Raw genomic sequence first — 13481 nt, forward strand, 5'->3', positions numbered from 1 at the left:
ATGTGTTTTGTCAGATGAACTTCGAGTCAAGAGGAAAGAGGATTCATAGGCAAAGGTTGATGACTCTGGTTCGAGTAAAATGAATGAGGTCAGAAACAGAAAGATGGATTCCTCCAGTAACAATTTCAAGGCTGGAATGGCCAGGTTTGAAAGTGCGATGGGCGAATCCATGGTCAAATTCAAGCTCATGCCATCCAGAGCCAAGGCCTGTGTGTTTATATCGGCTGTTTTATCCTTATTTTTCTACTTGTACTTAGCCTCTTGGCTGTTTCAATCTGATTCAGACTCGGCCCATGAGAGTCTGTTAGATACATCAAAATGTCCTGCGTGTTTTGGGCATACGGCCTGTGGGCTGTTTTATTATGATCAAATCAAAATGAACGGAATGTCAAAATTTAGAATCTTGGATAAAATCAATCCGAAAAACGTTCATTTCGCAGAGCTGGCTCATAACCAAGCTAATGTGGTTGTGAAAAAAATGGCAACCGATACTGAATTCAGTAAACTAGATGACAAAATTTGCCGCGATGCAATGAGACCAGAGGGCTGCGACGTTGCCCGCGTTATTCCTCTCACAGACCAGGCAATTCCTTTCAGTAAAAAGCCACTCACACCCAAAGCTCTCAAGGACACGGGAGCATTTATGTTTAGCTGCCCCAGTTATCGGTTGCTCGATACAATGTGGACCCATTTCCAGGAGTACAAGAAGAAGAATCAGATTTTCTTGTCGGACAAGATGCAGGTCTTGTACATGGCTATGGTGAATCCAGAACCCCTCATGTTACAGGTAATTTCTGTGATTTTATTTTTATTGTTCGGACAGTTTTATGACTCCAGTTGAGCATGAATATTGTGCGGCTATGTGGTCAAGTGGTATGACACTCGCTTTAGGATCGGATGGTCCTGAGTTCGAGCCTCACTCTGCGCATAGTTGAGTCCTTGGAAAAGGCTACTCACATGCTCTCAGCATACTCGGGTGTAAAATGAGTACCTGTCCGTTAACAGCGCTGTCTCTGTCTGGAAAAAAAATGGAATATCGCTTGACAGGCGTTATGTCTCGATCTACATGTTACGTGTTGCTGTTAGTCAGGGACCCCTTGTAAAGCGCTGTGAGCACATTTAGTGAATATTGCATTATATCAAGGCTCAATTTAAAAAAAAAAAAAATTTTAAAGCTCAACAACCCAAACCAAAGGCAGAATGAACATTTCTACTTTCATCAGTTGTTAATTGTATTCAAGTAATAAGGAAAGCAAAATAATTTAGATTTTTAGGGTGTTTGTTTAGTTTGTGTAGTTAGATATCAATGATTTCCCTCTTTTACAGTTGAGGTATTCTAGATGGAGTTACTTTTTATGATGTTAGATCAACATTTTCAGCCCTAGACGTAATCATTACATCCTTTTTGCTTATGAGGAAAAACCAGATTTTACTATTATTTCGTGGTTTTATTTATATATTTATATTTTTAATTCCCTCCCTCCCCCTCCCCTATCATCATATCCCAGATGAGGAGGGTGTGATATATATATAGTCAATTTTTTTCTTTTTACATTTGCTTGTACTGTATTTTAAAAATTATTAATTTTCAGATTTTGAACTCTTTTTCAGCTATTTTCAATTCCTCATGCAGAATAATAGACCTCATATCATTAGTTTTATGGCTTATAATTGAATGAATTGCTTGATATTTTCATTCTTCCAGACTTTTCCTAAATCAGAGGGCTGGCCCTTTCCGCATTATCACGGTGCCTGTGGCCGTGTCATTGTTGAGGATTTTGCTGGAGATGCGCTCTCTAATTTTTACAACTCAGATTTCTCAGTCAGGGTGAGTGTAGGTATAGTTGAAGGACTTGAAAATCTTACCTTTACTTCTTCTTTACACAAAGATCTAAAGTTGTATCTATATATCATGAATATAAAAAGTACCTAAATGCAATTTTTAGGGCACCTAAATCGACATAAAAGTATTGAACGTCTTGCTCTCATAGGAAAGATAGAAGGTAAAAAGAGTAAAGTTAGACCAAGAAAAACATATATGAATAGCTTGAACAGCTGGGTGACAAAGAAAGAGAAGAGTAATATTAGTTTTCTGAGGTTATCTGATCAGAGAGATGAATGGCGTACCATGATCACCGATGTCTGGCACAGACTTGGTACTTGGAGAAGAAGAAGAAATACTATATAGACCCATAAGACCATTGAGCCAAATGTCATTTAGCATTTAACAGCAATGATACAAATGCATGCCAAATGAAACCAAATGACAGTTAAACAACGATTGCACAATTATTAATTAGACACATTCCTTAAGTCAATCTTTGTTTTGTTTTAATTTTGTTTTGTTTTTTTCAGTGATGAATGGCTGTATCGTGATAATCATTTTCTTGTAAATTTCCATAAAAATAACTAATTATTTTCTAGAATTTTGGTGTTATGACAAACAAAGAAAGTCATTTGAAGTATTTTAAAATCTCTCTTTTTTTTTTTTAAAGCACAGAGTAAGTCATAAACGTGAAATATCTGCCCGGTCTGAGACACAGAGGAATTTTGCTTTGAGAATTATGCCTGAAACTTTTCAATAGTTGTTCATTTGCCTTTGGGGCAGGAATCAACTTGAGCTGTCATTGATGAATGGAAGGGTGTGTCCTAATGGGAAAAAAACTCAACAAAACTATAGGCAACAAATATGGACCAATTGGCCAAGCACCCCATAACAATCTGTGTAGTTTAATTATGAGTGTGGCCTGTGATTTGGGAGTCTGGGGCTCTTTACTCACATTCTCTCACCTTACTCAGGTGTAAAATGAGTACCTGGTCGTTAACAGTGTTGTCTCTATCCAAAACTTTTTAAACATCGCCTAACAGCCGTCATGTCCCATCCTAAATATTAAATGTTGATGTTGGCCAGGGTCCCCTTGTAAAGCGCTTGAGCACATTTAATGGATATTGCGCTATATAAAAGCTCAATTTAAAAAAAAAAATTATATCGGGATGAACAAGGTGATGGCATTTCAATTTATAGCCTCAGATATGATACTTGGGGTTAATTTCTCTTCGTTGTGGTGGAGAATAAATGAAAAGAATGAACACTCAAAGGTCCTATTACTCATTATCACATTTCTATATTCACTTTTCGGGTTACCACTCATCCCAACATAATACCATTTTGAGACGGTGGGTCAAAAATAAGGGACTTTATTTTTATTGAAGTCATATCACCCCAATGAAACAGTAACACACCACTTGCTTGATTGTCAACCTCTTGAAGACCCGAGATCCACATTCCTCCCACCAAACCCAAGCATCAGTAACACACTTTATAGTCACCTGGAACAACTACAAAAGACGTCTAACTTCTACGTCATGGCACAAGACCGAAGGGCTAGAGCTCAGGTGGTTGCTGGTTCGGAAAAGTAAGTAAGTAAGTAAGTATTGAAGTCATATGACCTTGAATAAAATTGATACAATGTATTCCTTTTATCCTTTTTTAAAAGGCTGACTTGGCTTATCAGTTGATGGAAATTGCTGACGTCTTGACTTCGAAGCTTAACTTTGCACTGTACATGACGGACGTTTCCTATGAGAATTTTGCAGTTGACCACAGTGGCAAAGTCACTGTCATAGATTTGGAACACATTGTTGTCGTTGACAAGATTTCCGTGAGAGCAAGTGAGTTCCCAATCATTTTAGTGCCCCAAACAACATAGACAATTTTCTATTGTAATCTTTTCTTTAAAACAATGTTCACATTTACAACATGGATTAACAATTAACAACATGGATGGAGAGCGCAGCTATACTTATCGGCCATGACTGAATCGCACAATTCTCAGCAAGCGTCATTCGGACTGCAAGGCTTACTACTACTACTACTACTACTACTACTACTACTACTACTACTACTACTACTACTACTACTACTACTACTACTACTACTACTACTACTACTACTACTACTACTACTACTACTACTATCACATTTACACACCATTGTGATGACTCATGAGCTCGACATTAAATGCTTTTTTATCATTCATTGTTGCTGTTTTTAAATCATTAACAAGTGTGCTTCTTATTTATTTTTTTTTTTTCAGGAGCACCAGCTGAATGGGATCAACCCCACGAAGCCATCTTCGATGAATGCGGTGGGAAAAATTGTTTGTCATTCTCCAACGACGAACTGTGCAACAGGGATACGAGCGACCACAATTACTACGCGATATGCCGTAGCCTCCTGTCAAAACATGCCAATGAGCCAGGAATGCCTGACGGGCTGCTCCACGATATGCCGGCGATAGCTGCAGACCAGTGGGATTTGGGTTAGTGGACCAAACTTACTTAAAGTGTGCAAAGCACACTGTCCTGATAAAAAATTTTTTTCTGAGCTTTTATATAGCACAATATCCACTAAACATGCTCAAAGCGCTTTACAAGGGGTCCCTGTCCAACAGCAACGTTTAACATTTAGGACAAGACATGATGCCTGTAAGGCGATATTATAATTTTTTCGGACAGATGCAATGCTGTGAACGGTCAGGTACTCATTTTACACCTGGATACGGTGAGAGAAAAAGAGTAAAGAGCCTTTTCCAGGCTCGAACCCGGGACCTTCCGATCCAAAAACGATTGTCATACCACTAGACCACATAGCCGCACAAAATAAAAATAAATAAAAAATAAAATTCCCTTTATTCATCCCATTGGGGAAATTTGTCTTTAGGGTCTATTCTAAGGGAAGACTGGAATAACTCAGGCATACTCAGGCATCAGCCGCAGTGCAGCGTCGCAAACTGAGCTAGGGCGAGGTGACTTGCTCAAGGCCACACAGCGCAGCGGGTAATCAAAACTCGGTGCCTTTCGGATAGGAAGCAAAGACCGTAGTGCTGAGCCATATTGCTCCTAAAATTGGAACTGTCCTGATTTGGCAACCTGGGGAAGAAAATTTTAATTAAAAAAAAAAGAAAATGGACTGTTTACAGTTATGGCAATGACCTTTGCACATCCAAGGATTATGCTTATTTTCACTAGCAAATTAAAACAAGGAACAGAAAAGGCTCTGAAGCTAGATTATATTATAAAATAATAATAGTAAAAAAACATACTGCTGTTTTTGTGCCATGACGGTATTGTGCTTTAGGGTGTCCCATTTTAGCTCTTCGATGTGAAGTTTGCTGCTATTTTTGTGAATTTGTTTTAGTGTACAGTGGAATCAGCATTCTTGGGTGGGGTTCCTGACCTCCCATAGTGGGCAGGGAGGTACATATTGTCTCTTCTATTTTTTTTTTTTTTTTGTAGATCATCTCTCTGTTATGCACTGTTATGTTGTTTTATTCTTAACAAATGATTTGTAAATATTTGAGTGTATTCCTCTTAGTGGGGACTTGTGCTGGTGTCTGGATGAGGCTTTTTGGTTATCTCAAACTAAGTACACTGATAGTGTGCTCTTGGAATCTACATCTGTTCCCTATTTGAACCTTTTGCCTTTGTCTTACTTTTTTCCTCAAGCCCCTTTAATTGTACATCTAGAATGTTTTTACTATCCAATTCACTTCCTTTTTACTGGCGCTGATATGACCTAAATGTGTTGCAAGCGCCATAAAACACTTAAAAACAAACATCGTCATCATCACGATCATTATCAATATTATCATTACTTATATTCTTATGGTTGTTGTTATTATAATTATCTTACTATTATTATTATTATTATTATTATTATTATTATTATTATTATTATTATTATTATTATTATTATTATTATTATTATTTATTATTATTATTATTATTATTATTATTTATTATTATTATTATTATTATATTATTATTATTATTATTATTATTATTATTATTATTATTATTATTATTATTATTATTATTATTATTATTATTATTATTATTATTATTATTATTATTATTATATTATTATTATTATTATTATTATTATTATTATTATTATTATTATTATTATTATTATTATATTATATATTATTATTATTATTATTATTATTATTATTATTATTATTATTATTATTATTATTATTATTGTTATCATTATATTATTATTATTATTATTATTATTATTATTATTATTATTATTATTACTGTTTGGTTTTTTTTTGTATATTGCTTTATTAATAATAATTATTATTATGCTTATTTATATTCTCCCCCATTAGAGTATCTCCTCAATGAGTGTGCCAATCCAAGCCATCCATCGGGCCGCTTTAAAGTCAAGCCGAAACTGATGCAAGCCCTCAAGGCTTTGAGAAAGGACCCTAGGGACCACCGCCCAGCCGTGTTGAAGGGGAGGATGAGGAAGAGTGATGGAAGATGATGAGATGAGGATGATTGATTGAGTGGATGAATGGATTGTGGATATAAAGATTTGTGGATTACTTGTATGATATTTTTTATTTGTTGTTTGTGCCTGGTCTTGGCAGGTTAAGAGAAAAAAAGAAAGAGTATGAGAGAGAGTGAGATTATATATATATATATATATATATGTTTTTGAATGAAAAGAATGAGAAGGATAGAGTGGTGATATTGGTCGGATGCACCTATAGACGAAAGCTCAAGTTAGGCAAAAGACTACCTAGTAGAAGTTTTATCAAGATTTTTAATGAGTTTCTGAAAGGCGTGTTTGCCTTTGTGATTACTGTCTGCTCAAGCTCAACTCGGATGTGAATGAGTACCTACCTGGTTTCATGCAGTGATGGATATTGTAGGAGTGCTGGTTCAAAAAGACCTCTTTTATTTAGAAGTGTCTTACACTGAATGAACTTGAAAGTTTGTTCCATGTGGCCTGCTTTCGGAGTAAACGAAACATTGCGAAGTTTGAGCATGGAGAATACAACCAAATTGGGTTATAGGTATTATTGATAATTATATTTACCTTACACAACCAGTTACCTACAATTAATGCATCACTTCTGATCCAGGGAGGGGGGGGGGGGTGTCTTTTTAGCTCAACCGGTAGAGTACTCGAATTACACTCAAGGAGACTAATATTGAGATTTTTTTCTGATCTTCCTACGCACCCAGCCCCAGCAGTGTCATATAGCTGGGTCTGTCAGATTTAGCAGAAAATTCTTTGTGATAGATGTAGCATCCTATCCAAAAGGTAGCAAGAGATTGCTATTGTCCATTTAGTGCTTTAGGAATGGGGTGTTAAACACCGGCTCTGTAGGCCCTGCAGGCTTTGAAGGACGACTTCCATTTATCTTAAATCATACTTACTAGAAGTACATTCCATACAAAATTGACATGGTTGTGATACTCTTCTCTATGCAAACCTGCCCATCTGACAGGCACGACGACCCCTGGGCTCAATATGTATTATGTCGGGGTGATTTCAATACTGAAAACCAACTTTTAAAGTCGAAAATTAGGAAAATTGGGCTAACTTCATATTATGTTTTGTGTTATAGAGCCATAATCTAATACTAACACCATCCCATACCACACAAATGTGTCTATCTTTAGTTTTGAAGCTGCAACCATATGGGTTCTGGGTGGGGGTTCATGACCTCCCATAATGGGCAGGGAGGCACTTACAGTGTCTTCTATCCCCCTATATTTGTTTTTCAACTCGCTTTCTATCTTTGTCTTGGAATGAGATTTCTTGGTTTTGTCAAGGTCCTGGTTGGATACCCTAGCTGGGAGGGAAAACGTCAAATGTATAGTTAGAGTTTTGGGAGATGATATTTTTTGTCTTGTAATTCATCTCATAATTATTATATATGATTTGTAAACATTTGAGTGTATTCCTCTTAGTTGGGACCTGTGCTTGTGTCTGTATGAGACTTTTAGGTGATCTCAAACTGAGTACTTTGATGGTGTGCTCTTGAAATCTACATCTGTTTCCTATTTGAACAAATTCCCCCTTGTCTTACCTTTTCTTGGGTGCTTTAATTGTAATTCTAGAATTTTTAATTATCCCATTTCTTCCTTTTTACTGGCACTGATATGACCTAAATGTGTTGCAAGCACAGTAAAACCCTTAAAATAATATAATAATATATAATAACAACATGGATTGGATTGGGTTTATTGAGGCAAGTGACTTTAGTTTCTTGCATTGCAAAAGCAAAAAATCGTTCATGTTTCTTATTATTTTAACTTAAACTTCACTTTCTATTGTCTGCTTAATCCCGCCATGTAGGAGTAGGAGCATATGGCTACACCTCCAAATGTATTTCGTCAATCCAGCTTCTAAAGTCTTCCTCCGCCCTAAGGACGGTTTCGTAGCCACCTTCAAGTTTAGTGACTGGACAGTGGAGGACGATGTGATCGCTGGTCTTTGGTGCTGCCCGACATTTCTGGCAGGTATCACTGTTTCCAAGTTTCCATCTGCACATATTTGATGCAGTTCTGCCTTGTTATCCCGACATAATACAGCTTTGAGACTGATGGATCACGTTTAAAAAAAAAAACATACTTAGTTTACGGGGTGGAAAAGAAGTTAGTACTAGTCATAATAACTTTACTTCAAAGTTTAAAATTAGCTCATTGCAGGATCGAATAAATAATTCTTCAATTTCATCAATACAGGTTGATTCAATAAAATATGAACAAATGTGAATGTTACTGCTCGAAGCTCGAAGAAATAAATAACAATGTGAATTTGAATAATGTAAGCTTGAAACGCAAAAACTGATAAAATGGATGTTTCGGGTTTACCCTTTATCAACAAAACATTGAATGTTTTTGTTTATTCATTTTTAACAACGCCACTACCACATTATCTCATTCGTCTCTAGTGTTTCATTCATCTTGTTTTTGTTGATTAAAGGGAAACCCGAAATGTCCATTTTATTTGTTTTCGTATATTAAATTGAAGCTTACATTCCATTTCACGTTGTTATTTAAAATATGAACATTTTATCAGTTTATTTACTTGTACCATTATTATGCATTAGCATGAAAATATACACCAAACTTAAAAATGTGCACACTTTAATCAAAGACATAGTAGAACACACATGACATGTTCACCTGTTATTGAACCACCACCCTGTATTACATTCTCTGTCATCAAACTTTGTTTTTTTTTTTTTTTTGTCCATTCTAACAAGTTTTATTGAAGAACAGATGCTGACGTAGATCTGTTGTTGTTGCCAGAATTTTGTAACTCTAACTCTAACTAAATAGTTATTTGTACTGTTATCAGTGGGCAGAACTGCTCTTGGTTGTATATTTTTTGTTTTCCTATATTCTTACACTTTTTACAGCCATTCCATTCCTTTCTTTTCCTTCTTTTTAAATAAAATTTTTTTATTTGTATTTTAAAAGAAAAAATACCAGCATAACATTGGAGTGAATTCTAAGGAGCATCGATAGATTACAGACATCTGTCACACAATAAAATAATTCAAACCCTAAAGTTGTAATTTCTTTGCCACCAAAACCAAAAAAAAAAAAAAAAGTAATAATTAATGGAAATTGAAAATGTTTTATCTCTTTAAAAACAAAAACTAGCATCCTATCCAAAGGGTAGCAAGCAATCATTATTTTCCGTTTCACGCTACTTAAATCGGGATAATTCCTGCTCCCCTTCAAGGCTCTGAAGGAGTTTTTTTTTTGGACCTTTTGAGTGGTGAAAATCCTAGGCACTGGAAAATTCACGATGGCAAGGAGAGAAAGAGTGAGGCTTGATTCTTTTTTTTTGTTTGAAAAAATTATCCAAAATCACATCTCACAATTCCTATGAATTCCATAATTTGTTTTCTTTCAATGTGACGAATGGTATCACTGCTTTATGATGGTTTTTCTAAAAGGAAAATAAGAATTTTTTAATGTCTTTTATTTATTTTCCTTTTCCTTTTATAAATGTGTGCCCAGGTTTTGGTTATTGCTATATCGGTGCTATTAAAAGTTTTATTGATATTGTTTTAGCTGCTAAGCTACTGGTACTGGTACTACTGCAACGATTGTTAATTTATTATTATTATTATTATTATTATTATTATTATTATTATTATTATTATTATTATTATTATTATTATTATTATTATTATTATTGTTGTTGTTGTTGTTGTTGTTGTTGTTGTTGTTGTTGTTATTATTTTAATATTATTATTATTATTATTATTATTATTATTATTATTATTATTATCTGCTACAGTCGGAGCCGCTTAATTTGAACAGAGAATGGGTGATGATCTAATGACCACAGAATTGTCATAACACTCATTCCCCTAAGACATGAATTAAAACACAAATGAACTGAGTTAGACCGTAGCTCATGATAAAATATGCAATTTCATTCAAGCATGTCCTGGGTGGGGTTCCTGAACTCCCATAGTGGGCAGGGGGGTACATCCTATGTCTTCTATCCCCTTATATCTGTTTTCCAATATGCTTTCTGTCTTTGTCTTGGAATGAGATTACTCGGTTTTGTCCTGGACCTGGCCGGAGTCCTAGCTGGGAGGGAAACAGTCAGATGCATAGTTATTGTTTTGGGAGATGATATTTTTTTCCTTGTAAATCATCTCTCTGTTATGTATTATTATATTTGTTATTTTGAATTTATAATGTAAACATTTGAGTGTATTCTTCTTTGTTGGATTTTGTGCTTGTGTCCGGATGAGACTTATAGGTGGTCTCAAACTAAGTGTTTTGACGGTGTGCTCTTGGAATCTATATCTGATCCCTATTTGTTCCCAGTTCCCCTTTGTCTTACCTTTTCTTGTGTGCTTTAATTGTAATTCTAGAACTTTTTACTATCCCATTTTCTTCCTTTTTACTGGCACTGATATAACTCTTAAAAACAAAAACAAAAACATCAAAGCAACATAATCTGTCCTCTCGTTGATTATTCTTCACTTCCCAAGAGGCTCAATTTGTGAAGTCTAGCAAATGAGATAATAGGAAATTAATTATGACTCAATAGCACTGTCATTTGTAAACCTGCAGTAATGCCAATAATAACTCACTCAATCCTAGAGATTTTTGCTATTTTTCAAAACTGGAAAAAATGTATTAAAAATGAGTATTTACATAGAGTGTTTTATTCAACTATCATTAACATGTAAAAACTAAAAACATTAGCTTTGATACTTTGCCTATAATTTGTCTCAGAAAAATGTAATGCCTGGGTAAAAGTAGCCCCGGTTCAACTACAGATACAGTCGGTGTTAGGGTTGAGTGAGTTAAGAAGACATTTTGTTTCAGGTTGTTTGATTTTTGTTTTTTTTGTTTTTTAAATAGAAGATTCTGAAATTTTTCCAATTAACCGGTGTGCATTGAGATTAGAAATAATATAGAAAGATTTCTGTCACAGTTACAGACATATCGTTCTAATTGATCAGCTGTTCTGATTAAGAGGCTTTGACTGTAGTAGAGGTCCTTTACACAGTGAACATCTTTTTACAGAAATTCCTTCACTTTATTGCTCTGAAAGTGTGGCAGGGAATTTTAATTTACATTCTTTAGAGCCACTCATCGAAAGAGTTTGATTCAAGATGTCATATTTCTCTGGAATCAGTGCTTAGCCCTGTTTTGCATACTCTTTACTTAATTTCTCTCGCAAAAATATTTTCCCCTTTCTTCATGTCATTGTTTCCAGTGCCCTAATGGCACACATTCATAATCAAGAAGTTTTAACGATATGTAAATGAGTCATGTGTCATGAAAACAAGAGTTAGTGGGGAGATTGTATTAAATCAAATGATGAAAAAAAGAGAAATATTGTTTATATTGAAAAGAAAACACTAAATTATTGACTTGCAATATTTTTTTTTTCTTCAAATTGTTATATGAACACTGAAATAAATTCTATAAAACAAACTGTTTGTTCCACGTAGGGTATTTCCTCTTTAAATGACCTTACAACTTACATCTGTTTGGAGGTCTCTTCGTCAGGTGTTCTTTGGTCGACATCGTTTCCTTTTGCCCCAGAGAATCCACTGAAGTCCGTGGTGAATGGTATTTTATAGGGTTTTTCTAATGGCTTTATCAGTCTGCTTTCAGTGGATATTTTCACTGGCTATTTCGATTTTCACTCGCACCTAATATGTTAATTTGAATTTGGAAATTAAATTTTAAAAGTATTTACTGTTACTGTTAGAATTTTTAAAAATAAATTTCTAAATTGAAATCTGGTAAAGTCTCTAAAGTCTCTAATGATAAATTTCACTTGATTATTATAATTAAATTATCTACTATTTCTGTCTAATTTTAGGATCTTTTATTTTTATACATATATTACATATTTATTTTGAATGAATCCCTCTAACTTAATTATTGATTATTACCTATTGATTGTGATTACGTTATTAAAATTAAAGCCTTTTTAAAAAAGTGTTTGTTTGTCTTATTCAGATAAAATTTAAATTATAAATAAAATATTTATCATACTCAAATGACCCTTCTTGGATTGATTAATTTTAAAAATCTTTTAATGGATGAAAGATTAGCTTCTCGTATGTCATTCCATCTTTCCATATCTGTTTCTTTTTCTAGCAACTTTCTGCCTTTTCCCTCAAATCTGTTGTTCCTGACTTTCCATAGTGGGCAGGGAGGTACATACTGTGTCTTCTATCCCCCTATGTTTGTTTTCCAACATGCTTTCTGTCTTTGTCTTGAAATGAGATTACTTGGTTTTGTCCTGGCCCTGGGCGGATACCCTGGCTGGGAGGGAAACAGTCAAATGTATAATTAGTTTTGGGAGATGATATTTTTTCCTTGAAAATCATCTCTCTGTTATGCATTGTATTATGTTTTCTTTATATTATATATGATTTGTAAAACATTTGAGTGTATTCCTCTCAGTGGGGGCCTGTGCTTGTGTCTGGATGGGACTTTTAGTGATCGCAAACTAAGTACTTTGATAGTGTGCTCTTGGAATCTACACCTATGTCTTATTTAAACCAATTCCCCTTTGTCTTACCTTTTCTTGGGTGCTTTAATTGTAATTCTAGAACTTTTTACTATCCCATTTTCTTCCTTTTTACTGGCGCTGATATGACCTTAATGTGTTGCAAGCGCCGCTACCCTTAAAAACATAAAACAAACACAGTGGGGACCTGTGCCTGTGTCTGGATGAGACTTTTAGGTGATCTCAAACTGAGTACACTGATAGTGTGCTCTTGGAATCTACACCTGTTCCTATTTGAATCAATTCCCCTTTGTCTGCCTTATTCTTGAATGCTTTAATTGTAATTCTAGACCTTTTTACTATCCCATTTTCTTCCTTTTTACTGGCGCTGATATGACCTTAATTTTACATCTGAGTACGGTTAGTAAAGAGCCTTCTCCAAGGACTCAACAATGCGCAGAGCGAGGCTCGAACCCAGGACCTTCTGATCCGAAAGCGAGTGTCATACCACTAGACCAAATAGCCGCACTAATCTTGTTGCAGTTGCTTTGGGCCCTTCCTGCAAAATCCTCCCTCATATCTCTTCTACAGTCCACAAGGAGTGTGTAGCCCATCGCAAAAATAGGGTCATAAAAGTTATACGACATATCTGTAAGTCTTT

General features: G+C 34.9%; 1 protein-coding gene across 1 annotated transcript in view; it reads left to right on the plus strand.

Moving 5' to 3' along the window:
- LOC144981176 (divergent protein kinase domain 2A-like) overlaps window positions 1-6404 on the plus strand; it is a 9165-nt gene extending 2761 nt beyond the window's left edge. Inside the window, exons 2-6 of the mRNA XM_078929328.1 lie at window positions 15-787; window positions 1706-1828; window positions 3498-3672; window positions 4098-4322; window positions 6180-6404. Of these exons, the coding sequence (XP_078785454.1) occupies window positions 80-787; window positions 1706-1828; window positions 3498-3672; window positions 4098-4322; window positions 6180-6337 (1389 nt within the window). The 5' untranslated portion in view covers window positions 15-79 and the 3' untranslated portion in view covers window positions 6338-6404. The remainder of the gene's footprint in view (window positions 1-14; window positions 788-1705; window positions 1829-3497; window positions 3673-4097; window positions 4323-6179) is intronic.
- The last annotated feature ends 7077 nt before the right edge of the window (window positions 6405-13481 follow it).

This window comes from Berghia stephanieae, chromosome 10 (genome assembly GCF_034508935.2).
Source record: "Berghia stephanieae isolate SIO BIC M18660-M18661 chromosome 10, UCSD_Bste_1.3, whole genome shotgun sequence".
Classification (NCBI taxonomy): domain Eukaryota; kingdom Metazoa; phylum Mollusca; class Gastropoda; order Nudibranchia; family Aeolidiidae; genus Berghia; species Berghia stephanieae.